The 25,791-nt window shown below is 49.2% G+C and overlaps 1 protein-coding gene across 2 annotated transcripts in view; it reads left to right on the top strand.

Moving 5' to 3' along the window:
- The window catches only part of LOC140391711 (ras-related protein Rab-38-like), a 115,142-nt gene that overhangs the window by 38,432 nt on the left and 50,919 nt on the right, over positions 1 to 25,791 (top strand). For both annotated transcript variants that reach the window (XM_072476477.1, XM_072476475.1), the window contains exon 2: positions 11,402 to 11,682. In XM_072476477.1, the coding sequence (XP_072332578.1) occupies positions 11,402 to 11,682 (281 nt within the window). The remainder of the gene's footprint in view (positions 1 to 11,401; positions 11,683 to 25,791) is intronic.

Raw genomic sequence — 25,791 nt, forward strand, 5'->3', positions numbered from 1 at the left:
TGACACCTATCCGGAAGCCACAGACCGACACGGAGACCTGATGCAATGACGCCCTTATATCGACCAGGGGTGTGGTCGAGCGGCGCTTCGGAATCCTGAAGATGCGCTTCATGTGCCTGGACCCTTCTGGAGGGGCCCTCCAGTACGAGGCTAGGAGGCTCGCCCGCATCGTGGTGGCCTGCTGCATCCTCCACAATGTAGCACAGCACAGGGGCGATGTGCTGGAGGAGGAGGATGAGGAGGAAGCGCAGGCCTCGTCCGACGAGGAGGAAGCGGGGAAGGGAGACGATGAGCAGGACATGGGGCACAGGCAGTCATGGGAGGCCACACGACGCCAGCGTGCACGGACTCCCTCATTGACTAGGAGGGAGGGGGTGGAGTGGGGGTTGTTTGCTGGCCAGGACACGGACACCACCATTCTAGATCCACACCCCATCTCCTCCCACACAACCAAATTGCCTGCATGCACACCCCCTCCATCACACATACCTGCGGTGCGACAAGCTGGGGACACTGGGTTTGCGGTAACAGCGGGTCTGGTCCATGGGATGGAGGATGGTGACAACCCGCTCTGTGATGAGCTCAGAGCTCCACATCGTATGACAATGTCTGACCCATGCACACGGTAGCACCTTCCACCTGGGTGATCCCTGCATGTGAGCTGGCCAGTCCATCACACAGTCCTGTCGAATCGCTGGAGTGCGGGACCTGGGGACGGTCGGGGCAGGGGAGGGAGGCAGGGTGGGGGGGACGGTCCACCCATGGGGCCTGCACTGGTCCCCCACCCCATTCCTCCCGGCCAGCACTGACCGGTCCACCCCCACACCCATCAGACAGCGCACCGAGGCAGGTTTCAACGGTGTTAACAGGTATTTATTGTGTAGAAATATATACAGTCTGTGCCCTAGCCCCATAACTCAACTGTGCCGTGCACCCGTGCCAACTTAACTGGTGTTTAACTTTCTAGCCTTACAGGCCCTAACACTGAGCCTAGGTGGTCCCTGGTACAGCAGGAGTGGAGGCGGCCTGCTGTGACTCCTGCCCTGCGGCAAGGGTCCCCATTGTCACACGACAATGCTGGATGTCCGCCGTCATCGCATCTTGGAGCCCTTGGCTCTCTAACTGCATCTGCACTGTGGCTGGGACTGAATGTTCCAGAAGCCCGGGACCCGTCTCGATGACAGCTGGTTCCTGGGGCCAGCCTGCTCTCCGACCATCCAGCCCCTCGGCTGCTCCTATCTCCACCTGCCGTACCGGACGCGATGTCTGATGTGAACCAGCTAGTGTCCCAGGAGCCTCATCACAAATGTGCCCAACCGAGGGATAGTCTCTGGGATGGTGGAGGGTGCTGGAGACAGCAGTGACGGAAAGTCCGTGTCCTCCTCTGACCCGAACGCCGAGATTTCCTGAGTCTCGGGCGGAGAGCTGGTGTTCGGACTGCTCTCCCCGTCAGTGCTCGACTGTCTGAGGGGCACTGGCTCTGGCACTGGCTGGGGGCGTGGGTCTCCGCATGGACCAGTCCCATCTCCGGCAGGTCCTGCAAGACGACATGTATGGTTAGAGAACAGGCCGGGGGGTGCGGCGTGGGGTGTAAAGGTGAGGACTGAGGGGGCTGAAGCGGGTGGTGGGCTGAGGGGGGTGCTGGTTTGAGGCGGTGACAGGTGTGCGGGGGGTGAGGGTGGTGTGGGGGTTGGGGGGGGCGGGGTGAGGGGGGTGTGGGATAAGGGGGCTGCGGGTTGGGGGGTGAGGGGTGCGCGGGGGGTGAGGGGGGGTTGTCAGTATGTCCACACATGTGTCATGAGGATCCGCAGCTAAGCAGGATCTCACTCGCTCGCCCGTGACCTCACTTTCCTCCGGGTCGCGGACCACATCCAGTGCCCTCTACTCGGGCATGGTATGGGGCCGCAGGTCTGGTGGGCCCCCTCCGGTCTCTCCCGCTCCCATCGGTTGTACGTGGTCTCCTGGTGAGGGGGGTGGGGGAGGGGTGCCAACACAGACAATGACACTGTCCGACGCATGCAGCGCAGGTGTTGGTTAGATGGTGGCATCAGTGGCCAGGGCACCCGGCCATTGCGGCTGGCATGGGTGCTGGCATGTGGGGGAGGTTGGGGGTTCGGCCGTGCCATTGCGAGTGTGTGGGGGGGGGGGGGGTTTATTGACAGGGGCACAGCGCTGCCTCCTCACTCTGGCTGCCTTGAGGAGGTCGTGGAGTTCGTTCCTGCACAGTATGCCAGTCCGCATGATGACCGCGTCTGTTACCTGTGCCCAGGCACGGTGAATGGTGGTGCCTGGTGGCCTTCCTCTCGGGCCTGGGTACAGGGTCATCCTTCTCTCCTCCACGGAGTCCAAGAGTGTCTCCAGCTCAGCGTCCCTGAACCGTGGCGCTGCTCTCCTTCCATCCATCTTGTTGATTGGGGCAATGTGTGTGAGGGGATGGATCGTTTAAGTGCAGCTGCGGCATGTGAGCTTCATGTGCGCCAATCACGGACTCTGCAAATCTGGCGCTGTTTTGCATGGAACCGGTTGCGTTCCACGTGGCGATGGTGCGAGCCCATTTAGAGTAAAGAGGAGTGAGGAATTCAGAAGTTACAGGAGAGAACATGCTACTAGTTTTGAACAGGAGACCTCAGACCTTTCGGCACCAGAGAGAGATGTGGTGGCACTCGGTTTGATCGATTTGCTGGGAGCCAATGAATTGGCCAAAAGGCAGTACTCCGCCTAGTAACAGTGGTGATTGGATCCTACCCCAGTGGGATGACTCTGAGACCTCAGGGAGCTCAGTTGAGTCCTCGACACACAGAGACAAGGGGCGTGATTCTCCGTCCCGCCAGACCCATTTTCTACATTGGCGCGCCCCTGCTGGCAGCGGGATCCTTCATCCCGGCAGCTGGCCAATGAGGTTTCCCATTGTAGCCACCTCCACGCTGTCAGGAAATCTGGGGGTGTGAGTGCACTACCAGTGAAGCAGAGGATCCCATGGATGGAGAATCCCGCCCAAGGACACTCTCTCCTCTGTGTTTTCTCCAGGAATGCTATGTAACTGCTGTATTTCTGAAGCAGCAGAGAACCTGAATGAATGAATCTACAGGGAAGACGATTACAGGCTGCAAACAGAGTCTTTAACCTGCAAGCTTAGTGCGAAGGAAGGTGTGCTCAAAACCATCTGAAACAAAGATTATTGTTTCTTTTACTTCTTATTTTTACCCTCCTTTTCCCCCCTCTATGTTTGTTTGTCGTGTGTGTGTGTGTGTGTGTGTGTGTGTGTGTGTGTGTGTATAGAGGCTGGGGTAAGTTATAGTAGGGGGAATTAGGAATTAGATGATAGTTAAACAGTTGTATTTGCTGCATATTTCATTATAGTTCTTGTTATTAATAAACAGTAATTGTGTTTTCATTTACAAACCTGGGGCGAGATTCTCCGACCCACCGCTGGGTCGGAGAATCGCCGGGGGCTGGCGTGAATCGCGCCGGTTGCCGAATTCTCCGGCACCTGAGATTCGGCGGGGGTGGGAATAGGGCCGCGTCGGTTGGCGGGACCCCCCCCCCCCGCGATTCTCCGGCCCGAATGGGCCTAAGTCCCGCTGCTAGGATGCCTGTCCCGCCGGCGTGGATTAAACCACCTCTCTTACCGGCGGGACAAGGCGGCGCGGGCGGGCTCCGGGGTCCTGGGGGGGGCGCGGGGCGATCTGGCCCCGGGGGGTACCCCCCCGGTGGCCTGGCCCGCGATCAGGGCCCACAGATCCGCGGGCGGGCCTGTGCCGCGGGGGCACTCTTTTTCTTCCGCCTTCGCCACGGTCTCCACCATGGCGGAGGTGGAAGAGACTCCCTTCACTGTGCATGCGTGGGAATGCCGTGAGCGGCCGCTAACGCTCCCGCGCATGCGCCGCCCGGAGATGTCATTTCCGCGCCAGCTGGCGGGGCACCAAAGGCCTTTTCCGCTAGCTGGCAGGGCGGAAATCAGTCCGGCGCGGGCCTAGCCAACACAACTACCCCCCACAGATACAGTACTCTATATATAATCCTTAATAACTTTCTGGACAACATCCGTAAGCCAAACACCCTTTTTAACAAAGCAGTTGGTATAAATTCTTACACAAGACAGTTATCACTTTTAAATTATCAAGTGATCTGGACACCTTTTAACATACAGCGAGAGAGACAAAATGAACCTTCCTTGTCTGAATTCAGCTTTCAACTGCTTAAAACGAAAGTAAAATACAAAGCCACAAGCAGCTTCCAGCTCAAAACGCAAGTAAAAGCCAGAGACACATCCCAGCTCCACCCATACAATGACATCACTGCAGCTATTTGATAAACACCCATTTCTTAAAGGTACACTCCCATAACAGTAACAATAGATGTTTCAAAATGGTCACTCGAGTCATGTGCCCTTTCTCCACAACAATGTCAGAACGGACATTTATCTGGTGACTGGATCGGGCTTTTGTTTTATGGCTTATTATGTCCCAGTCATAGGCTCTGAAAGGGTCACTGTGCATTTTGATGATCCTGTTCCAGGAAGCTGTTGGTATGATAGGCACTATGACGTGGCTAGAGGAGCGAGCTTATAAATATGAAAATTTACACCTATTTCCTCTCAGTATTCCTTTTTGAATTGAACCTTGACAATTTCAGGTGTGCGATTCCATGAGCAACATGCCAGGTCAAGTCTCCAAAGCAATCCATATAATGCCAATATGGTCACCTGACAATTTCAGATATTAGGTGACTTGCGGCAGTCATATTTTGGTTCAGCAAAGTGCATTTTTAAATGAGCAAAAAAGAATAAAGTTTGATTTACATATTTCTGAATTCCTTCCATGTCATTCCGACATGTCACTATTTAAAAAAATATATATTTTATTAAGGCATACATGATTTTCACAATTTTTAAGTGCAGTGGGCAGAACAGGGTTTCACAGCAACGCCTGTGACATCGGTATGTCAGCCGGGATACTCCGTCTCCAACCCTCCAGATCCATGCCAGCCACACTGCGGTGGTTAAATCAGGCCCTATATGTGCCCTTCATGAGAATTTATAACTTCTGTCAAGATTCCTAACTCCACATTGCAGGATAAGGCTCTTGCTGCAGTGAAAATGGGGTCTCTTTGAACCCAGTACCTAGTTCAAAGGGCCCTGTAAAATTGGGTTTTCCACACTTGGGAGTCACGTCTGCCCCTGTTTCCTCATCCCCAGCCCCCGCCCACCAACCCCAGCAAAAAGGTTTTCTGAGGTTATGGAGGCAGGAATTCCGGAACCAGGGGCCATCAGCCATTTTGGCTATGCCACCAAGTCTCCACAATGCTCCGACAATCCCGCCAAAAATCCACTGTGTTCATAATACAAAATGACTCCTTAATAAAGAACTGTATTATTAGCTTCCATTAGATTGCAGACCACCAAGTTTTGTATCCAACTCAGGAGCATGCTGTGCGTCAGCCCTGTACAACCCTGCCCTTCATGTCCATCAGCATGCTACCTGGTGTACTTCTGTGTCTGGATTTTGTATATCTCCATTTCTTCTGTTTTAAATGTGGGTGAGAATCCACTGAAAGTAAGTTACACACTTATTTCAACAAGCTTTGATTTTTACTGAATGCTTCAATTAGTATGTGAGCACAGTTATTGTGTTTGGATATGTTCATGCAACTCATAGTAATTTTGACCAACAGCATAAATCTCAAGCTATGTTTGGAAAAGGTGAAATTTGCCTGGGGGGGGGGGGGGGGGGGGGGAAGTGAGGGATTTCACAAGAGATGGGGTCTGTTTATTACATTTTTTAGAGCTAATTGTCACCAATGGGTAGGGGGGAGGGGTGGGTGGGTTTGTGGGGTTGTTTGGGGTTTATTTCAGTTGGAAATGTTAAAATTTGAATAAAAATATTATCCCAAAAAAATCTCAAGCTGTGAAAATGAAAAAAATGAAATGAAAATCGCTTATTGTCACAAGTAGGCTTCAATGAAGTTACTGTGAAAAGCCCCTAGTCGCCACATTCCAGCGCCTGTTCGGGGAGGCTGGTACAGGAATTGAACCGTGCTGCTGGCCTGCTTGGTCTTCTTTAAAAGCCAGCGATTTAGCCCAGTGTGCTAAACCAGCCCTTGTGCTGTCATCCAGTCCCTCTTCCTTTGGAGGTGACTCTCAGAGCTATAGTATTTTGCACATATGTCATTAGTTGATTATAGATTTGGGGGAGGGGGTTCCACCATGAGTTCCATGCTGCCCCCTTTAATCAAGAACAAGTTGGACTGGGGTTTACTGCCACAAATTGGGCATGCGCCCCCAACCCACTTACATATATAAAATACAGTGTAATGGTGTATTAGGAATGCAACACCATCACAGTAGTCTCCATTTTACGGAATCTATAGCCCAACCCCGAGTATGAAAATCACCTACAGTCCAGCCAAGATTAACTTCAAAGGGTTTACAGTGGGAAATTGAATAAGCAGCCTGTATTTCAATTACCAATCACTTGTCTATTTTGGATATTACCACGGATTCGGATCACGTTGTGGAGTAAACTAGTGTTTTTCAATCGTTTTTTCCGGGGACCCATTTTTACCAATCGGCCAACCTTCGGGAACGACGTCGGTCGACCTTCCGGACGCACGCTGGTCAATCTTCGTGACCCATGCCGGCCTACCTTCGTGACTCACGCTTGCCGACAATGATGGGGTTCCCTTTCTTTACACTGACTGGCTGCACCTCTATGGTGTGAATCCCACCAGGAGCCTGCCTTGGATATTTAATGAGTCCCTGACCCAGGGGAATGGGTCAAGGCGGAAGGGGATATGAAGGAATGGATGACAGTCTGACTCTCCTGGAACTCAAACATAAAGATGAGAATTTCTACTCTTTCACTTTGCTTTCTTTGTGTTAAAGGAGGTGGTGACACATGGATGCCCTTGAGCCTGAGCAACTGTGTCCGTTTGATGTACGTGTGAACCAATGAACTTCAACTACTTTGTTCCTGAGAAGCATTTTGTGACACCTTGCTATGTACGTTTTGTACTATTCGACGTGTTTAAGCTTGACACATTAGTTACAGACCATTAGGCTACAAGATGTAGCCATAGTTTACTGGGAGAAACATGTAGTTCCAGCTATCACAAATCAAATTAGGGCAAATAACCCCGCCTTTCTTAAAGATTGGTGATCCACTTAATGGTACTGATGATAAAATTACAGCCATTTGTGAAATGTAATGACATTGTGAGACATGCAGCTTCCCATTACCTTTGTGTTTTAGCATTAATTTATTTTACCAGGGAGAATTAGTTTCTGTTATCCAGACAAAAGTAAAACATTTTGTTTTAGTATTATACCATCCAGCAATCAAGCTGGAATACAAATTGAAACCATTTTGATAGGAAGAAGATCTTGGCTTCTATTAAAGATGGCCAAACTGCTCTTGCAGGTTACTGCCCAGGTAATGAAGATAACAATCTACTCCAATCAATGGGGACAAAGCAAGTCATTTGAACATTAAAATTATTCACTGGTTCTTTTTTTTATACTGTTGACTGCTCGTTTTCCTGTCCTATTTCAATAAAACCATTTGTTAATTTAGAATCTAAGTCATGTTCTGGTAAGGGTATTATATTAATTTAAGAATATTAGTCCATTGGGAAAAGTTATTGGAATCTAAAATTCAGGATAGTCTGAGGGAAAATGAGAATACTGAACAATCTCAGCAGGTCTGACAGAGAGAAGGGAACTAATGTTTCAAGTCTGGATGACTCTTTGTCAAAGCTTTGTTGAAGGTGGCACAGTGGTTAACAATTTTGTCTCACAAGGCTAGGGACCCGGGTTCAATTCCAGCCTTGGGTAACTGTGTGGAGTTTGCACGTTCTCCCCATGCCTGTGTGGGTTTCTTCTGAGAGCTCCAGTTCCCTCCCACAGTCCAAACAAGTGCAGGTTAGGTGGATTGGCCATGGTAAAAATTGCCCCATAATACAGAGGGATGTGAAGGTTAGGTGGAGTTACAGGGACAGGGCAGGGGAGTGGGCTAAGGTAGGGTGTTCCTTCAGAGGGTTGGTGCAGACATGATGGGCTGAATGACCTACTTCAGCACTGTAGGCATTCCATGATTAGCAAGAATGAGGAATGGAAAGAAATTAGTATTAGTAAAAAAGTAGGAAAAAAAAAATGAATCCCCTGGGCCTGATGATCTACATCCCAGAGTGTTGAAAGAAGAGGCTGAAGATTTATTGGGTTCATTCAATTATCATCTTCCAAAATCCTATGGATTCTGGAAAGTTTCCTGCAGATTGGAAGATAGCCAAATGTAATCCCACTATTTAAGAAAGGAGGGTGACAGAAAATGGGAACTATGGACCTGCTAGCCTGACATCTGCAGTAGGGAAAATGCTAGAACCTATTATAAAGGATGTGATTCCTGGACACTTAGAAATTAATAATAGGATATGGCAGAGTTTACATGCATTTATGAAGAAGAAATATATTTGACAACTTGGTACAGCTTTTTGAGGGTGTAAATAGGCTTTCAATACCACACAGGAGGTCAATAAGCAAAATTAGAGCACATGTGATTGCTGAATATACTGTCATGGGTTGCGAATTGGTTAATGGGCAGAAAACCAAGATTAGGAATAAAGGGCTCACTCTCAAGTTGGCAGGCTTTGATTAATGGGGTACAGCGAGAATCAGAGTTTGGGCCCAGCTATTCACAAACTATATTAATGCTATGGATGTATTGACAAAGGCTTTCACAAAGTCAAGTTGACTCAAGAGCCCATTAAAAATGGTGGGCGTGTCCTGATTCCAGGATTCCTGACCCCAATCCTAATGTCTAATGCCGGGCTGGAGTGCCTTTAAAGGGTATGAGTCAAAAGCCCACTTCTGGCACTCCCAGCTTGGCCCGTTCCATTGTGGAAGTGGGCATGTCCTACTCCTCCACAATTTTCATGGAGTTGGGCCAGGTTTTTAAACAATTGTGTTTCATGGCCACTTAGAGTAGTATAAACCCGAAGTAAGTTTAAAAATGTCCGCCTCATGCTCCCATTTCCCTTATTCTCCCAATTCCCAGCTCTGCACGTCCACCCACTTCTCTCATACCCCATGACAAGCTCTGCCATTCCACCCACATCCAATGTCCCCTCATGCCCACTATAATGAGCTCTACACTTCCATCCACCCTGATGTCCCCTCATATCCCTTCTACCAAGCTCTGCCTTTTCATCCACCCTCGATGTCCCTTTACTCTCCCTATGATGAGCTCTGCCCTTCCATACACCCACTCAGGTCCCTCATGTTCCTCTAACCACCCCCTTTGGCATATCATGCCCCCATGCAAAGTTTTGGCACTTCCATGCCTATTGACTCATCTTACACTTTCTAGAACCAATAAACACGATGGTGTGCAAGGGAGATGTGTCAAGCTTTGAAAAAAAGTAATTCATTGATAACCTCTCCTATGCTTGAAAAATGTCTGGACTGTACATTATTTAAAGTGTTAATCATCCAGCCCCTTTGAAGTTTCAAAAACCACAAACTCTTGAAACCACTTAACTTGTGCCCACAAACACTGTGACATTGACAGCAGAGTTCAGAGAGCCTAAGCTGTCACTCAAACAGTGTTTCCTCTGAGGTGCAGATGTTTTCTCAATGTCTGGAATCCCAGCCAGAAATACATAATGAGGCTGTGGACTGTGGAGGCTCATTCATTGAGTATATTCAGGACGGCGATTCATAGATTTCTACATATTAAAGATATCATGAGATATGGGGGATAAGTACAAGAAAATGTCATGAAGATAGAAGACCAACCATGATCTAGTGGAATGGCTGAACAGGCTTGAGAAGCCAAATGGCCTATAACGGCTCCTATTTCTTATCTACCGTGTTTGAGGAAAGGAGCGCAGGCTGTATTTCTACCTATGCAAACACATTTCTGCTTCAGAACTTTTTCCATTGGTTGGGCAAGCCGAGGACAAGTGCGTTTAGCCTTTAAATCAGGACCATTCAGAAGAAAATTTAGGAAACAGATCTTCATGCAAATTGTAGTAAATGTGTGGAACTCTCTCCCAACAAACAGTAGATGCTAGCAAAGTGAGTAAGTTTAAATATGAGATGGACACATTTTGCATGCCAGAGGTGTAAAAGGAGCCAAAGGAGATGGATGGAGTTAAGATACAGATCAGCCACAACTTCACTGAATGATGGAATACCCTCAAGGTGGTGAATGGCCTGCCCCTATTGCTACTCCAATTGTTACTCCTATTGCTATGTTTCATTCAATATCTCAAAATGTGGTGAAGGACATTGTGCCCGAGCAGTGGTCCTGTACTATACTCTCTGTATCTTGCTGTTGTTTACAGTGACATTACATTGATAAAACCTTGTAATAAATTTTGTTGACTTTTTATTACTGAGATGATTTATTTTATGTAATCCAAATAGATCATGCATCATTTATTCAGTAATTTAGTGTTCAGACGACGAACTGAAATTTATTTGTTGATGTCTGTTGCAAAGTATACTATAACAATGCTTTGTGTAGTTAACAATTAGCAATTATAATAGTAACAATGTTTTCTGACTGTGCTAACGGGAGAGTCACATGTCAGAAAATTGGACGTACATTGGCCATGATTTCCACTTTTGAATTAAACAAAGGGGCTATGGAGCTGAATATTCATGAGCTACAAGAATTGCTCCAAAGTTGGATTTATCATTGCAATCATTTAATAACTAGCATTGTTGTGACATACTTTGATTATCCTTTATGCTCTTCAGTTCAGATGATCTTGCGTAATGGTGATTTTCAAAACATCCTGTGGTGACGGCCTTGCAACCAATGGCCAAATCCGCTTGTTCTAACTTCTGGAAGGCAAATGCCCAAAGGAACTGGTGCATGAAATATTGCTTTAGTACTCCACTGCAACAGAAATAACATACTAGTAAAATATGTTGCATTATACATTTAAGATGTCTAGCGACATGTAGATGTATATGATAAAGAGGATATCAGAAGCACAGAAGGACATTATGCAACAATAGTAACCATTTGAGTGAAATTGCAAAGCAAATTTCAGAGGGTATGGTGTTCTGATTTTTAAAATCTTTGCATCTGGTCAAATAATTTTTGTTCATTAGTCTTCGTTGCTCCAGCTGATTGTTATGCAAGTTATGCACTGCAAATCTGACAAACTTGGTGTTGTTTAACGCGCATTTTAAATATGTTCTATTTCGTATCACAGACGGTGAGATTTCTAATTCATATGTTAATGCTCATCAGAAATGAAGGAAAAGGAGCAGAAACAATCTTCTTTTGTAAATCTCTGAATGTGGCCTGATCTTAACAACTATCTATACACTTGTAACGGGTTTATTTTCTTCACCCCTCATGTAAATCTTGGTGTCTTTTTTTTTCTCTAGGTCAAGAACGATTTGGGAACATGACAAGAGTGTATTACAGAGAGGCCTTTGGAGCATTTATTGTCTTCGATGTTACACGAGCTGCAACATTTGAGGCGGTGTCCAAATGGAAAGATGACTTAGACTCAAAATTGACTCTACCAAATGGCAAACCTGTCTCAGTTGTCCTACTGGCAAACAAATGTGATCAAGGGAGCGAGTTTTTAGCTGCCAATCCTGGAAAAATGGAAAGGTTCTGCAAGGATCATGGATTTGTCAGCTGCTTCGAAACTTCAGCAAAGGTAAAACTAATTCTCAGCCTGCCAGATTGTGGTTGTGACCAATGAAGAAACTGATATTTCTAACAAAGCCCGTGGAAATGCAAACCCACAATCTTCGGGCCAACCTTATTATTCATTAACCTAACAGTGTTCAAAGGAGAATTGTAATTACCCAAATTGCTCCATGATTCTAAATGATATCGGTGGTGAAGGTGGGATGCGGAAACGGTGGAAGAAGGAAAATGGAAATATACTTCTACTTCCCTCTGATGTGGGCCTCAGTTGGGAAGAGATTTTAGGGAAGAGATTGTATGGAAGACTAGAGCTGAATGGTAGGACAAGATAGGGGAGATCTAGAATGAAGTTGTGATTTTGGGAATGCAGTTATGGTAGAGGTGGCCACAATATTAAAGCAGGCGTAGGTCCAATCTGGTCCTATTAGCAGACTTTCGATCAATAGACAACAGCAATGGGGCAGGTGGGTTAACAAATACTTCCCATTGATTTCACTGGAGCAGTGTCGCATTATATCAGAACAAAGGGAATTTTGGTGCAAGATGCCTGATCCAAAATGCTTCTCAGCCATACTGGCAAGCATGGAACAAAGGGACAGAGAAGAAGTCCCAGTAAATGAGCAGAATGTTTGTCCTCGTACCACAGCATTACGTCACAGTTCAGTAGCATGGTTCCCAAATAACTCAGCATTCAGCAGTCTATTTTGACAGAAATGATTAGTAAACAATTCAAAAACACAGGAGCAAGGCAGAAATTATAAATGATTGAGTTAAACAAATTGAGGATGGCTTTCATGTTTCAGGAAATGAAACACTGGCTAACAGCAGGCTGTAACCATTGTATGAGATTCCATGGGAAGATTGCTGCAGTACTGTTTGTGAAAGCAATAATGGCAAAAAGGGTCAAAAGCAAACAGCAGTGGATGGCAAGCAGACCCGTCATGCTACAGATCACATTTGCAGATTTTTGAGAGCACACTTGTGTAAATTTCATTCCCACCATTGATGGAGTCAGACACATGCCTGCTTATCTCCTGATGTGTACAATAGGTTTAATTTCAAATGCCATTTAATGCCACTGGAAACAGTTATCCCCCAAGCTTTTGTTTAAATTTAAACCAGGCAAGTCAACTCTAATTGGTCAAGGTGTTGCCATGGGGAATGCACCAGCGAACAGTTATCCTCTAAGCTTTTGTTTAGTTGAAAAAGGCACAATGTCTGGGCATGTTCTTTCTGTAAGCAAAAGGCGTAGCTCTCTGTGTGAATATACATAGATTCTAGCAAGCACAATCGAGCTATACTGCGAGAGTTGTTTTTCTTAGCACAATCGTGATTGTTCAGTAAGTGTCCAGCATTAGCTGTGATTCCACGCAAGGTGGTGCATCGGAAGGATTTTACAGAGAGCAAAGGCAGCAGTCAGGTTTAATGGTGTATCCATGCTGGGTGCAGTCAGAGCAACAGGGACATACGTTTCCCAGAATTGTGAGGAAGAAACCTACAACTTTTACGAAGAATGAGTGGTTGGTGTTGGCTGAGGAGGTGAGTAGCAGGAGCATTGTGTCCCAGTATTTGATGTAATCCAAGAATTGGTTTAATCCTGATCAGGAAAGTTTTTTTGATTCACTACATCTTATCCTTCAAGCATGCCTTACTTGTCTAGCAAAGCATTCTCTATCACATCAGCCCTCACACACACACAACTTTTAAACAGCACCCAAGCATCACTTTCAATGCATTTCAGCGCTTCCCTATTCATCGACTTACCATTGCTGTTCATCCCAAGCCTTATACTTTTTAAATTCTTTCATGGGATTTTGGAGTTTACACATTCTCCCATGCCTGTGTGGGTCTCACCCCCAAGATGTGCAGGGCAAGTGAATTGGTCATGCTAAATTGCCCCTTAATTGGAAAAGAAAAGAACCTTAAAGTTAAAAAATATATATTTCATGGGATTCAGGCACCTTTGGCAAAGCCAGCATCTAATAATAATAAGAGCATTATTAATTAGCAACTGATATCAGCAATAATAAATGCAAGAGCATCTCTTGCCCATTCTTAATTTCCCATGAACTGGGTGGCTTGCTAGAGCTTTTCAGAGGCTGAGGGGGTAATTAATCTACTCGCCTAGCCAAATTGCCGTGGGTTTGGAGTCACATGTGGCCCAGGCAAAGTAAGGATGGCAGATTTCCTTCCCTATAGGACATTATGAAACAGTTATGTTATTACTACGCGATGATACTTGTCATGATCGTGAGCCTAGCTTTACATTCCAGTTTTATTAATTTAGTTTAAATTCCACCAGCTGCTGTGGTGGAATTTGAATCCATGGCCCGCGAGCATTCACCTGGGCCTCTGGATTATGAGTCCAATTACATTATTACTGCACTACTATCTCCCCCTGTGATGTATCTTTCTCACAGTCATCATCACTGCATGAACTGCATCAATCCGGTGAATATGCGCCTCACTCTCAGGTTAGTTTTTTCACCCTTTGTAGGAGAAGAAAGACCAAAGCACAAGGGGGAGAGGGGAAGGACTGGAGGTTGTTGGCTAGCAAAAAAATCCAGATCCAAGGTGCAGAGGAAGAGGCAATGAATTAAGTAGCTCCACTGCATCCCTCTCATCAGAGATAGCTGGTGAGATAATACCAAATACATCTGACACACATTCTGACTTTATTTTGTGAATGGCTGAACTACAAGAAGACTGAGTATGTCAAGATTGCTTTATGCTGACTTCCGATTGTGACCATGGAGTGATTGGTCACATAAAGGGCTGTTCCTGTTCAAAGTCACAGAAAAGGGCTCTTTTTACCCAGATCCGGGTGGTATTTTGATGAAAAGGCGTAGGTGAATGTCAGAGGAGTAGTTTACCCCTGGAATAGTATGTCCTCTGATCACCAGACCCGGCAGAAAACAGTGAGAGGTTTGGCTGGAAAGTTGAAGCAGTCTTGTGCTTCACAGACTGTCTCTTCCGGCATGCAGGCGGGGGAGGGGCAAGCTGTCAGGCCCCAGATACAGGAACTGATGACTTTTATCAAGGAGGAATTCCATAAACAGAGGAAAGAAATGCGTGAGGATCATGCAAAGGCCATTGCAGAAGCTGTGGCACCCCTGAAGAGTACTTTGGAGCAGATGGAGAGGTGTTTGGAGGTGCAGGGGTCACAGATTTGGGAGATTGAAGGAGTGATCTCGGACCACAGCGATCGTGTAGTGACTCTGGAGGCGGAGGTGGGACTCCTAGGAGACCTTCGTAAAACGCTGAGGGCAAAGGTTGAGGAGCAGGAGAATACCTTGAGAAGACAGAACCTGCGAATAGTGGGCCTGCCTAAAGGAGTGGAAGGTGTGAGTGCCACGAGGTTCGTCTCGAGGATGCTGGCGGGTCTGGTGGCAGAAGGGGTGCTAGATAAGGCACCTGAAGTGGACCAAGTGCATAGGTCTCTGAGGCAAAAGCCTAGAGCTGGGGAGCCGCCGCGGGCGGTGATCGTGTGACTCCATAAATGTGTGGAAAAAAAGAAAATTCTACGGTGGGCCAGGGAGAAGTGTAGCTGCGACTGGGAGGGACATAATGTCCAGATTTATCAGGACATCGGAACCGAGTTGGCAAAATGGCGGGCAGGTTTCAACAAGGCCAAGGCGGTGCTGCACCGACAGCAGATAAGGTTTGGGGTGCTCTACCCGGTGAAATTATGGGTGACGTTCGGAGGCCGGGAGTATTATTTTGAGACCCCAGAAGCGGCCAAAGACTTCATTAAGGAGCATAAACTGGGGGAGAACTGAGCGGACAATGCTTGGGAACCGGGGTGCTGGCACTATGTAATGGGCGGGAGCAGGTTTGAAGTGGGTGTAGGGATTGGGGGATTTTCGCCTTTTTTTGTGGTGGGGGGGTGGTTTCTGTTCAATGTTGAGATTGTAAGAAGTTGTCGGGGTGAAAAGTTTATGTGGGGATGGATGTTCCCATCCTCCTTCCTGTTTTATGGGACTGGTTGTGTTTAACATCTGTTTGTTTGCTTTTGGAGAAGGCTACCTGGAGTTCAGGAGAAGCCCTTGTTTGGGTGGGGGAGGGTAAGGCCAGCAGGAGGCCTTCTTCTTTGAGCTGAGGAATGGGGGGGGGGGGGGAGAGGGAGGGGGAGGACATTAGGATGTGCCTTTGGGCAGGGGCAGCCGTGCCAGCAGGTTATGCTGGTGAACGGAAGTGAAGTGGTAGGGAGAATGCCAAGAGGGGTGGCCGGAGGGATGGGGGAAAGGGGAAGTGGGGGGGGGGAAAGAAGGGGAAGGGGAAAAGTGTGGGGGGGTGCGTTTCTGCGACGCGGCAGGGGGTGAGAGATGTCATGGTCAAAGGTGAAGATAGGGGCAAAACGGGATGGGCTAGGTACAGAGTGGAATTAAAGGGGCAGGAGTTAAGTGGGGAAGATGACGGACGGTAGAGGGGATTGGAGGCGCAAGCCTCCGGTAGGGGTGGTAACGTGGAACGTCCGGGGACTGAATGAGCCGGTTAAAAGGTTGCGGGTGTTCACGCACCTCAGGAGCTTGAAAGCGGGGGTTGTCTTTCTGCAGGAGACACACCTCCGTGTGAAGGACCAGGTTAGGTTAAGGAAGGGGTGGGTCGGGCACGTTTTTCACTCGGGGTTTGATTTGAAATCGAGGGGTGTGGCAATTTTAATGAGTAAAAAAATGGGATTCGTGAGTGCGAAGGGGGTGAGGGATCCAGGTGGGAGATTTGTGATTGTGAGTGGGGTATTGGAAGGGGCACCCGTAGTGTTGGTAAATGTGTATGCCCCAAATTGGGATGATGTGTGTTTTATGAGGGGGTTGCTGGCAGCAATCCCGGATTTGGCCTCGTACCAGTGATCATGGGAGGAAATTTTTACTGTGTCCTGGAGCTGAGGGTGGATAGATCGAGCCCCAGGTCGATGGGTAGGGTACGAATGGCAAGGGAGCTGGGAGGGTTTATGGAGAGGATGGGTATGGTGGATCCATGGCGCTTTCAGAACCCAGGGGGCAGGGAGTATTTCTTCTTTTCACACATCTATAAGGTGTATTCGAGGATTGATTACTTTGTAGTGAGTCGGGAGATTTTGGTTGGGGTGGAGGGGGAAGAGTATGCGGGGATAGTTATCTCGGACCATGCGCCCCACTGGCTGGATATTTGGTTCAGTACAGGACGAGAGCAGAGGCCGGGGTGGAGGTTTGACTCGGGGTTGTTGGTGGTGGGAGGTTTTTGTAATAAGGTGCGGTTGGCGATTAGGGATTATGTGGAGTTCAGTCAGAATGGGGAGGTGTCGACGGGCATTATTTGGGAAGCACTGAAGGCAGTGGTCCGGGGAGAAATTATCTCATTTACGGTTCGTACGAATAAGGAAAGGAGGGTGGAACATGACCATCTAGTGAGCGAGATAGTGGAGGTGGACAGGGAATATTCGAGGGTGCCCACTGTGGAGGGATTGGCAAGGAGAAAAAAGTTGCAGGGGCAATTTGACAGGCTGACAATGGGGAGGGCGGTAGGGCAACTGCATAGGGCAAGAGGGGTGCAATACGAGTATGGGGAGAAGGTGAGCCGCATGCTGGCGCACCAGCTGCGGAGGCAGGCTGCGTCCAGGGAAATATTGAAGACCCGGACTGGGATTGGGGATGTGATGTCAGAGCCAGGGAAGATAAATGAGGCATTTAGAGAGTATTACCAGGGACCTTATGAGGCAGACCCAGGAGGAGAGGAGATGAGCTGGAATTTCCCTAGGTGGAGGAAGCAAAGGGGCAGGCGTTAGAGGAGCCCCTGGGGCTGAGGGAGGTGCTGGATAGTATCAGGGGTATGAAGTCGGGGAAGGCCCCTGGGCCGGATGGGTGCCCGGCAGAATTTTATAAGGAATTTGCGGCGGACCTGTCACCACATCTGTTGGGGGCGTTTTATGAAGCACTGGAGAAGGGAGGAGTTGCCGGAGATGGTAATGCAGGCAGTAATCACACTAATCCCCAAAAAAGTGAAGGATCCGGTGGAATGTGGGTCGTATAGACCCATATCACTATTGGACATGGATGTGAAAGTATTGGCTAAGTTGTTGGCGGGGAGGATGGAGGATGTTGTCCCAGGGGTGGTTGCGAAGATCAAACAGGCTTCATGAAGGGCAGGCAGCTCGCGAGTAATATAAGGCGGCTGTTGAATGTGGTGATGAATCCGTCGAGTGCTCTTGTACCGGAGGTGGTGGTGTCCATGGACGCGGAGAAAGCATTTGATCGGGTGGAGTGGCGGTACTTGTTCAAAGTTTTGGGAAGGTTTGGGTTTGGGCCGAGATTTGTGGCATGGGTGCGGTTGCTGTATGTGGTGCCAAGAGCGAGGGTGAGGATGAATGATATGAGCTCACGAAGCTTTGACTTACACAGGGGTACGAGGTAGGGGTGCCCTCTGTCGCCGCTGCTGTTTGCGCTGGCCATAGAGCCATTGGCGATGGCTCTCAGGGGGTCGGCAGAGTGGCAGGGGATAATGAGGGGACAGAGGGAGCATCGGGTGTCGCTCTATGCCGATGACCTCTTGCTGTATGTTTCGGATCCATTGGAGAGTATGGGAAGAATTATGGGCCTGTTGGGGAGGTTTGTAGGGTTCTCGGGATACAAGCTGAATGTAGGGAAAAGTGAGGTATTCCCGTTGAATGAGCTGGCACAGCGGGCTAATTTAGGGGGGATGCCATTTACGGTAACGAGGGATAGATTTAGGTACTTGGGGATTCACGTAGCGACGGAATGGATGGGTCTTCATAAGTGGAACTTAACGAAGCTGGTGGAGGAGACCAGGGGGGATCTTAAGAGGTGGGATACACTGCACTTAACGTTGGCGGGGAGGGTCCAAGTGGTGAAAATGAATATTCTGTCGAGGTTCTTGTTTATCTTTCAGGCTCTCCCTGTCATGATATGCAGGCACACACATAATGATATACAGACAAGCAGCTAATGGACACAGAGAACAGGACATGACCAATAAGCAGGCAGGACACTCAGGGGTGGGATCTGACTATAAAAGACACAGGGCTCTCACACTCCGACTCTTTCCACTGATGAACATCGAGAGAGTCAGTCAAGGGAGTTGTTACAATCTCACACCTCCACCATGTGGCTAAGGGCTAGTCTGGTTCAGTCAGACAGAGTAACCACACTTAAGTTAGCAGAGAGTCAAACTCACAGAGAACTGTGCTAACTGTGCTATTAGTTCAATAAACCTGATTGAACTAACTTCAAGGCCGGGAGTATCTGTCTCATCTAAGATGCACCCAGTTGTAGCCAGTGTTCGGCCAGTGTACCTAACACAACATGATACCAGGAGACTACTAATTTAAGGTGGCTTACCTCAGTCCATTCCGTGATGACCAGCAAATGTATCCCGGCACCATGGAGAAGATTCAGGCCCCTTACCAGCTCAGGACCTCCGGCAATCTCAGTGCCAACTGGCAGACATTCAAGCAAAGGTTTCTGCTGTACATCGCAGCCTCAGACCCCGAGGGTGCGTTGGTTGCAAGAAAGCTCGCGCTTCTCCTCTCAAGCCATCGAACTCTTCAACTCGTTTAACTTCACCGAAGGCCAGGACAAGCCAAAGTTTCAGATCATCCTGGACAAGTTCGATAGTCACTGTGAAGTGGACACCAATGAAATCTTCGAGCGCTACATATTCAAACAACGTCTTCAAGGTAAAGAATCTTTCAATGCCTTCTTAACTAGCCTCCGCCTGCTCGCGCTGTACTGCAACTTTGGTGATATTGCTGACTCCATGATCAGAGACCAAATTGTGTTTGGAGTTCACTCTGATCCTCAGAGAGCAGCTCTTAAACATCAAGCATATGACCCTGCCAGTCGCGATTGAAACATGTACAGTGCAGGAGCACGCAAAAAATCGGTATTCCCAAAACAAATGGGCTGAAAATGATAAACTTGCCCCCCACGAGGCAGTGAGTGTGCAGGCCATCTCCCGGAGGCAGCGCCTCAGCATTGAAGACAGGGGCCATCTCGCGCGCTTTTCCCGGAGCCCCACGCATGCGCAATGCAAACGGGATAACGAAATGGCTGACACCCACACTGCGCAGGTGCAGACGTCTGCCGACCGCACTGCGCATGTGCGACGACGTACACTGCGTCACAATGCCGACGTCATGACGTGCCCGAACTGTGGCAACACCCACTTAAAGGGACACTGCCCTGCAAGAGACAGGCGATGTTTAAACTGCGGAAAGCCTGGACTCTATGCAGCCTTGTGCAGGTCTGCACCACCAGTCAGGGGCCAGCACTCCCAATTCCGGCGACGGCGCGTCCAGAATGTGCAACGACGATTACAGGATTCTGATCCTGGCAGTACAACGGATCCATAGGACGAGTGCCGGGAGTCCGCCTACCGAGTGGGCATCATTACTACACGTGAACATGTCACACCGAACTCATCTCGCATTCAGTCCATCCTCGCTGTGGATTCGGAGGACGAATGGTGTGCGGTGATGCAGGTCAACTGCTGCTCCATTCAGTTCAAGCTGGACACAGGTGCTTCTGCCAACCTCCTCTCACAGGCAGACTTCAAACGCATCAAGAAGCCCCCAAGGTCCTTCCAGCAGCCTGCCAGCTCGATAACGGTGATGCCATCACAGCACTGGGATCCTGCCATCTACTCGTCTCCAACCGGAGTACCCATGCACGGCTCTGGTTTGAAATTGTCAAGCCGGAGAAGGCATCCCTACTGGACACGCATGCCTGTAAAAAGCTAAACCTGGTGCAGTGGGTTTATTCAACGACATCCTGGAACATGGATCTTCAAGCTGGCATTGATGACATCCTCGCTCAGTATCCAGATGTGTTTGACGGGATGGGCACTTTGCCATATCGGCACAAGATCCTACTGCGACCTGATGCCAAGCCAGTGGTCCATGCACCACGCCGGGTCCCCGCTCCACTGAAGGAGCGCCTGAAGGAACAGCTCAAGGAGCTGCAGCAGCAGGGGATCATTTCCAGGGTAACCAAACCGACTGACTGGGTCAGCTCGATGGTGGTGGTTCAAAACCCTCTGGAGACCTGCGCATCTGCATTGGTCCCAAGGATCTCAACCAGAATATAATGCGTGAACACTACCCCATCCCGAAGCGGGAGGAACTCAGCAGTGAGATGGCACATGCAAGATTTTTCACGAAGTTAGATGTGTCAGATGGATTCTGGCAAATCCAGCTGGATGAGTCCAGCAGAAGGCTCTGCACCTTCAACTCACCATTTGGCAGGTACTGCTATAACCGTAAGCCGTTCGGCATCGTCTCGTCATCGGAGATATTTCATCGCATCATGGAGCAGATGATAGAGGGCATCGAAGGGGCTCGTGTGTCCGTGGACGACGTCACCATATGGTCCACGACCCCTGAGGAGCATGTTTCCCGTCTCCAGCAGGTATTCTGCTGTGTCCCGCCAATGGCCTGAAGCTGAACAGGGCCAAATGTTGCTTTGGCATGTCGACACTCAAGTTCCTAGGAGACCAGATCTCTCAGCAGGGCGTGTGCCCCGACGCAGACAAGGTCAAGGCCATCGTAGCCATGAAGGTCCCGGAAGACAAGAAGGCGGTATTGCGCTTCCTGGGCATGGTCAATTTTCTGGGCAAGTTCAACCCAAACATGGCCTCACACACCATGGCCCTACGAAACCTAGTGAAGAAGTCCATGACCTTTGAGTGGAAGACAACCCATCAGGCACAGTGGTTGGAGCTGAAAGCCAAGCTCACCACTGCACCCATCTTGGCATTATTCGACCCGGACAGGGAAACGATAATCTCGACAGATGCGAGCCAGGATGGCATCGGTGCGGTTCTGCTGCAACTTGCGATGACACTTCATCCTGGGCACCGGTTGCCTACGCATCAAGGGCAATGACGCCCACCAAACAAAGGTATGCACAAATCGAGAAGGAATGCCTGGGCCTTCTCACTGGCATTCTCAAGTTTCACGACTATGTCTACGGCCTGCCGACATTCACAGTCGAGACGGATCATAGGCCTCTGGTCCACATTATCCACAAGGACCTGAATGACATGACGCCTCGGTTGCAGCGCATCCTCCTCAAACTCAGAAGGTACGGCTTTGACCTGGTCTACACGCCTGGCAAGGAGCTCATCATTGCTGATACACTGTCCCACTCCATCACCGTGCCTAGTGAACCACTGAACGTTATCCGGCAAATTGAGTCACAGGTGCAGCTGTGTGCTAGCACCCTCCCGGCATCTGATGAGAAGGTGATTCGTATCCGTGAGGAGTCGGCCAAAGACTCCCTCTTGCAGGGTGTTATGCAACACCTAGCCAATGGCTGGCATAAAGGGCAGTGCCCTCAAATTTTCAATGTAAAGGACGACCTGACAGTGGTTGATGGTATCCTCCTCAAACTGGACCAGATTGTAATTCCACACAGTCTCCAGAGCTTGGTGCTCCGTCAAATCCATGAGGGCCACCTGGGTGTGGAAAAGTGCAGATGCAGAGCCAGGCAGGCTGCCTACTGGCCCGGGATCAGCCAGGACATCGCGAACATGGTCCTCAACGGTGCGATCTGTCAACGCTTCCAGCCAGCGCAGAACAAGGAGACACTTCAGCAGCATGAAATCGAGACCTCCCCGTGTTCCAAGGTTGGCATCGACCTCTTTCGTGCGAATGGTCATGACAACGTGATGGTTATTGACTATTTCTCCAATTACCCTGAAGTTGTGAAGCTCTCAGACCTCACATCTCGGACCATCGTCAAGGCCTGTAAGGAGACGTTCTCCAGGCATGGTATCCCACTCACTGTCATGAGTGACAATGGCCCGTGCTTCAGCAGCCAAGAATGGTCTCTGTTTGCCCAGTCGTATCAGTTCAAACATGCCACTTCCAGCCCACACTATCCGCAGTCAAACGGAAAAGTTGAGAAAGGGGTGCACATAGTGAAGCAGCTCATCTGCAAGGCCGCGGATTCTGCATCTGACATTCACCTTGCGCTGCTTGCGTGCAGGGTGACCCCACTGTCCACTGACATGTCGCTGGCTCAACTCCTGATGAACAGGGACCTGCGAACAACACTTCCAGCCATACACGTGCCAACCTGGATCACCTCCCGGTGCTGCAGAAGGTGCAGCAACTCCGAGACCGGCAAAAACAGGGCTATGATGCTCATGCCACCGATTTGCCCGTGTTATCCCCATCAGACACTGTTCGGGTCAAAATCCCTGATGGAGGCTGGTCAGCTCCAGCTAAGCTGTCGTTGTTCAGAGGCTGCCCCCGCTCGTATGTTGTGCGCCTGGCTGATGGTTTTGTTGTGCGATGAAACAGACGGGCAATGCGCAAAGTTGTCTGCCCGCAACCTCATTCTTCTCCGTTTCCTTCTGTTGCTTTGCCATCTCCTGATACCTCTACTCCCGAGGCCACCAGTCAGACTTCAATCCCGCCCATCAATGCGTTGTCGCCCCCACCACCACTTCTCCGGCGGTCGACCAGGATCAGACGCAAGCCACAGAGACTGGACTTATGAACATTTGTTCTGTTTGCTATGTTCTGTGTACTCGCATTAGACAGCTGTTTTCACATGTACATATGTTCACATCCACTGCATGTATATATGTTAATATTGGCCTATTCTTGTAAATACGTTTACATATGTCATCCAAACATTAAAAAAAGGAGGGATGTCACGATATGCAGACACACACATATTGATATACAGACAAGCAGCTAATGGACACAGAGAACAGGACATGACCAATAAGCAGGTAGGACACTCAGGGGTGGGATCTGACTATAAAAGACACGAGGCACTCACATTCCGCCTCTTTCCACTGATGAACATCTAGCGAGTCAGTCGAGGGTGTTGTTACAATCTCACACCTCCAGCACGTGGCTAAGAGCTAGTCTGGTTCAGTCAGACAGAGTAACCACACTTAAGTTAGCAGAGAGTCAAACTCACAGAGAACTGTGCTAACTGTGCTATTAGTTCAATAAACCTGATTGAACTAACTTCAAGGTCTGGAGTATTTTTCTCAGCTAAGCTGCATCCAGTTGCAGCCAGTGTTAGAACAGTGTACCTAACACGACACTTCCGATCTTTATACCAAAGGCCTTTTTTCGGAAAGGGGACACAATCATCTCTGACTTTGTATGGGCGGGCAAGGTTCTGAGGGTGGGGTGGGCCCTGCTACAGAGTCAGAGGCAGCAGGGGGGGTTGGCATTGCCAAACTTCCTTCATTATTATTGGGCGGCGAATGTGAACAAGGTGCGGCGGTGGGGGGAAGGAGAAGGGGTAGAGTGGGTTAGGATGGAGGAGGAATCTTGTAAGGGGTCTAGTTTGAGGGCTATGGTGACGGCAGCATTGCCAATGGCTCAGAGTAGGTATTCAGGAAGCCCAGTGGTGCAGTCCACGGTGAAGATATGGGATCAGCTGAGGAGGCATTTTAGTGTGGATGGGATGTCTGTGCTAACGCCGCTGTCCGAGAATCATGGGTTTGAGCTGGGGGGGGTGGATAGTGGAGGAAAGTGGGTCTGGTCAAGGTGAGGGATTTGTATTTGGAGGAAGGGTTCGCCAGTCTGGAGGAGCTAAGGGAGAGAGTAGTGTTGTGTTATTCACCCTGGGGTAACACGGACTGCAACTAGATGCAGTAGTACTTGAAAGTAGACTCCATACTTTGATGTAGTTCAATACGCTTTATTGAACTTGCTGAGCAGTGCAAACAGTTCGCTGTGGGTTGACACTCTACTAATCTAAGCGTGCTAACTATAACTATCTAGACCAGACTAGCTCTGAGCCACGTGTAGAAGGTGCTAACTGATATATACACCCTGACTGTCACTACAGTTGTCACCAGTGGAAAGAGGCACAGTGTTAATGCCTCGTAGGTTTTATAGTGGGAAACCCCCCTCTAGTGTTCTGCCTGGTGATCGGTTGTGTTCTGTCCTGTGTGTTGCTTGGCTGTACTGAGTGTCTGTCACTGCCTGTCTATCTCATTATGTGCAGGAGTGCATAATCATGACAGTTAGAGCTGCTGAGGGGTAGTGAGTTCAGGTATCTGCAGGTTAGGGACTTTGCACGAAAGGTCTGGAAGGGGTTCCCTAGATTGCCGGGATATACGCAGCTGGAGCAACTGCTGCTTCCGGATGTGGAAGGGGAGGGAAGAATTGGGGGTATATATAAGTGGCTGGGGGAGACTTCCGGTTGCGGCGATGCCCAGCTAAGCCGCACGTTTCAGCGGCTCCAGCTCAAACGGACCTTCGGGCTCTTTTAAGAGCCCCAACGGGAAATTTTTTCAGGACGAGACCCGGTGTGGGGTGAGTTAACAGGGAGTCCCCCCCAACGAAACAGAAAAATATCGGCGGCGGTGGCTACATCGCGAAGAATCCTCGAGGAAAGGGACAGGAGGAAAAAAGAAGCAAGATGGCGGCGGAGAAAGCCCAGGCGACATGGGGGCCCGATCAAGACGAATTCTTAAGAAGGTGTGTGGAGCTACTTAAGAAGGAGGTGCTGACCCCGATGCTACAGGCAATTGAGGGGCTTAAGGAGGCACAAAGGACCCAGGAGACGGAGCTCCGTGTGGTGGAGCAGAAGGTGACGGATAATGAAGACGAGATCCTGGGCCTGGCGGTCAAAACACAGACGCACGAGGCGCTCCACAAAAAGTGCATTGAAAGGATTGAGGCCCTAGAAAACAGAGCACGAAGGAAGAACCTTCGGATCCTGGGTCTTCCTGAGGGAGTGGAAGGAGCGGACTGAAGGGCTTACGTGAGCACGATGCTAAGCTCGCTGATGGGAGCTGAGGCCCCTTCGGGCCCCTTAGAAGTGGAGGGGGCTCATCGGGTCCCTGCGAGGAGACCAAAGGCGGGAGAACCACCTAGGGCGACAATCGTGCGATTTCATCGCTTCAATGATAGAGAAGTGGTTCTGAGATGGGCCAAAAAGGTACGGAGTAGTAGATGGGAGAATGCGGTGGTACGGGTGTACCAGGATTGGAGTGTGGAGGTGGCGAGAAGGAGGGCGAGTTTTAATCGAGCCAAGGAGGTGCTACACAAGAAGAAGGTGAAGTTCGTGATGCTGCAGCCGGCGCGACTATGGGTCACGTACCAGGAGAGACATCACTACTTCGAAACGGCGGAAGAAGCATG

Source organism: Scyliorhinus torazame, chromosome 15 (assembly GCF_047496885.1).
Source record: "Scyliorhinus torazame isolate Kashiwa2021f chromosome 15, sScyTor2.1, whole genome shotgun sequence".
In the NCBI taxonomy this organism is placed as follows: Eukaryota; Metazoa; Chordata; class Chondrichthyes; order Carcharhiniformes; family Scyliorhinidae; genus Scyliorhinus; species Scyliorhinus torazame.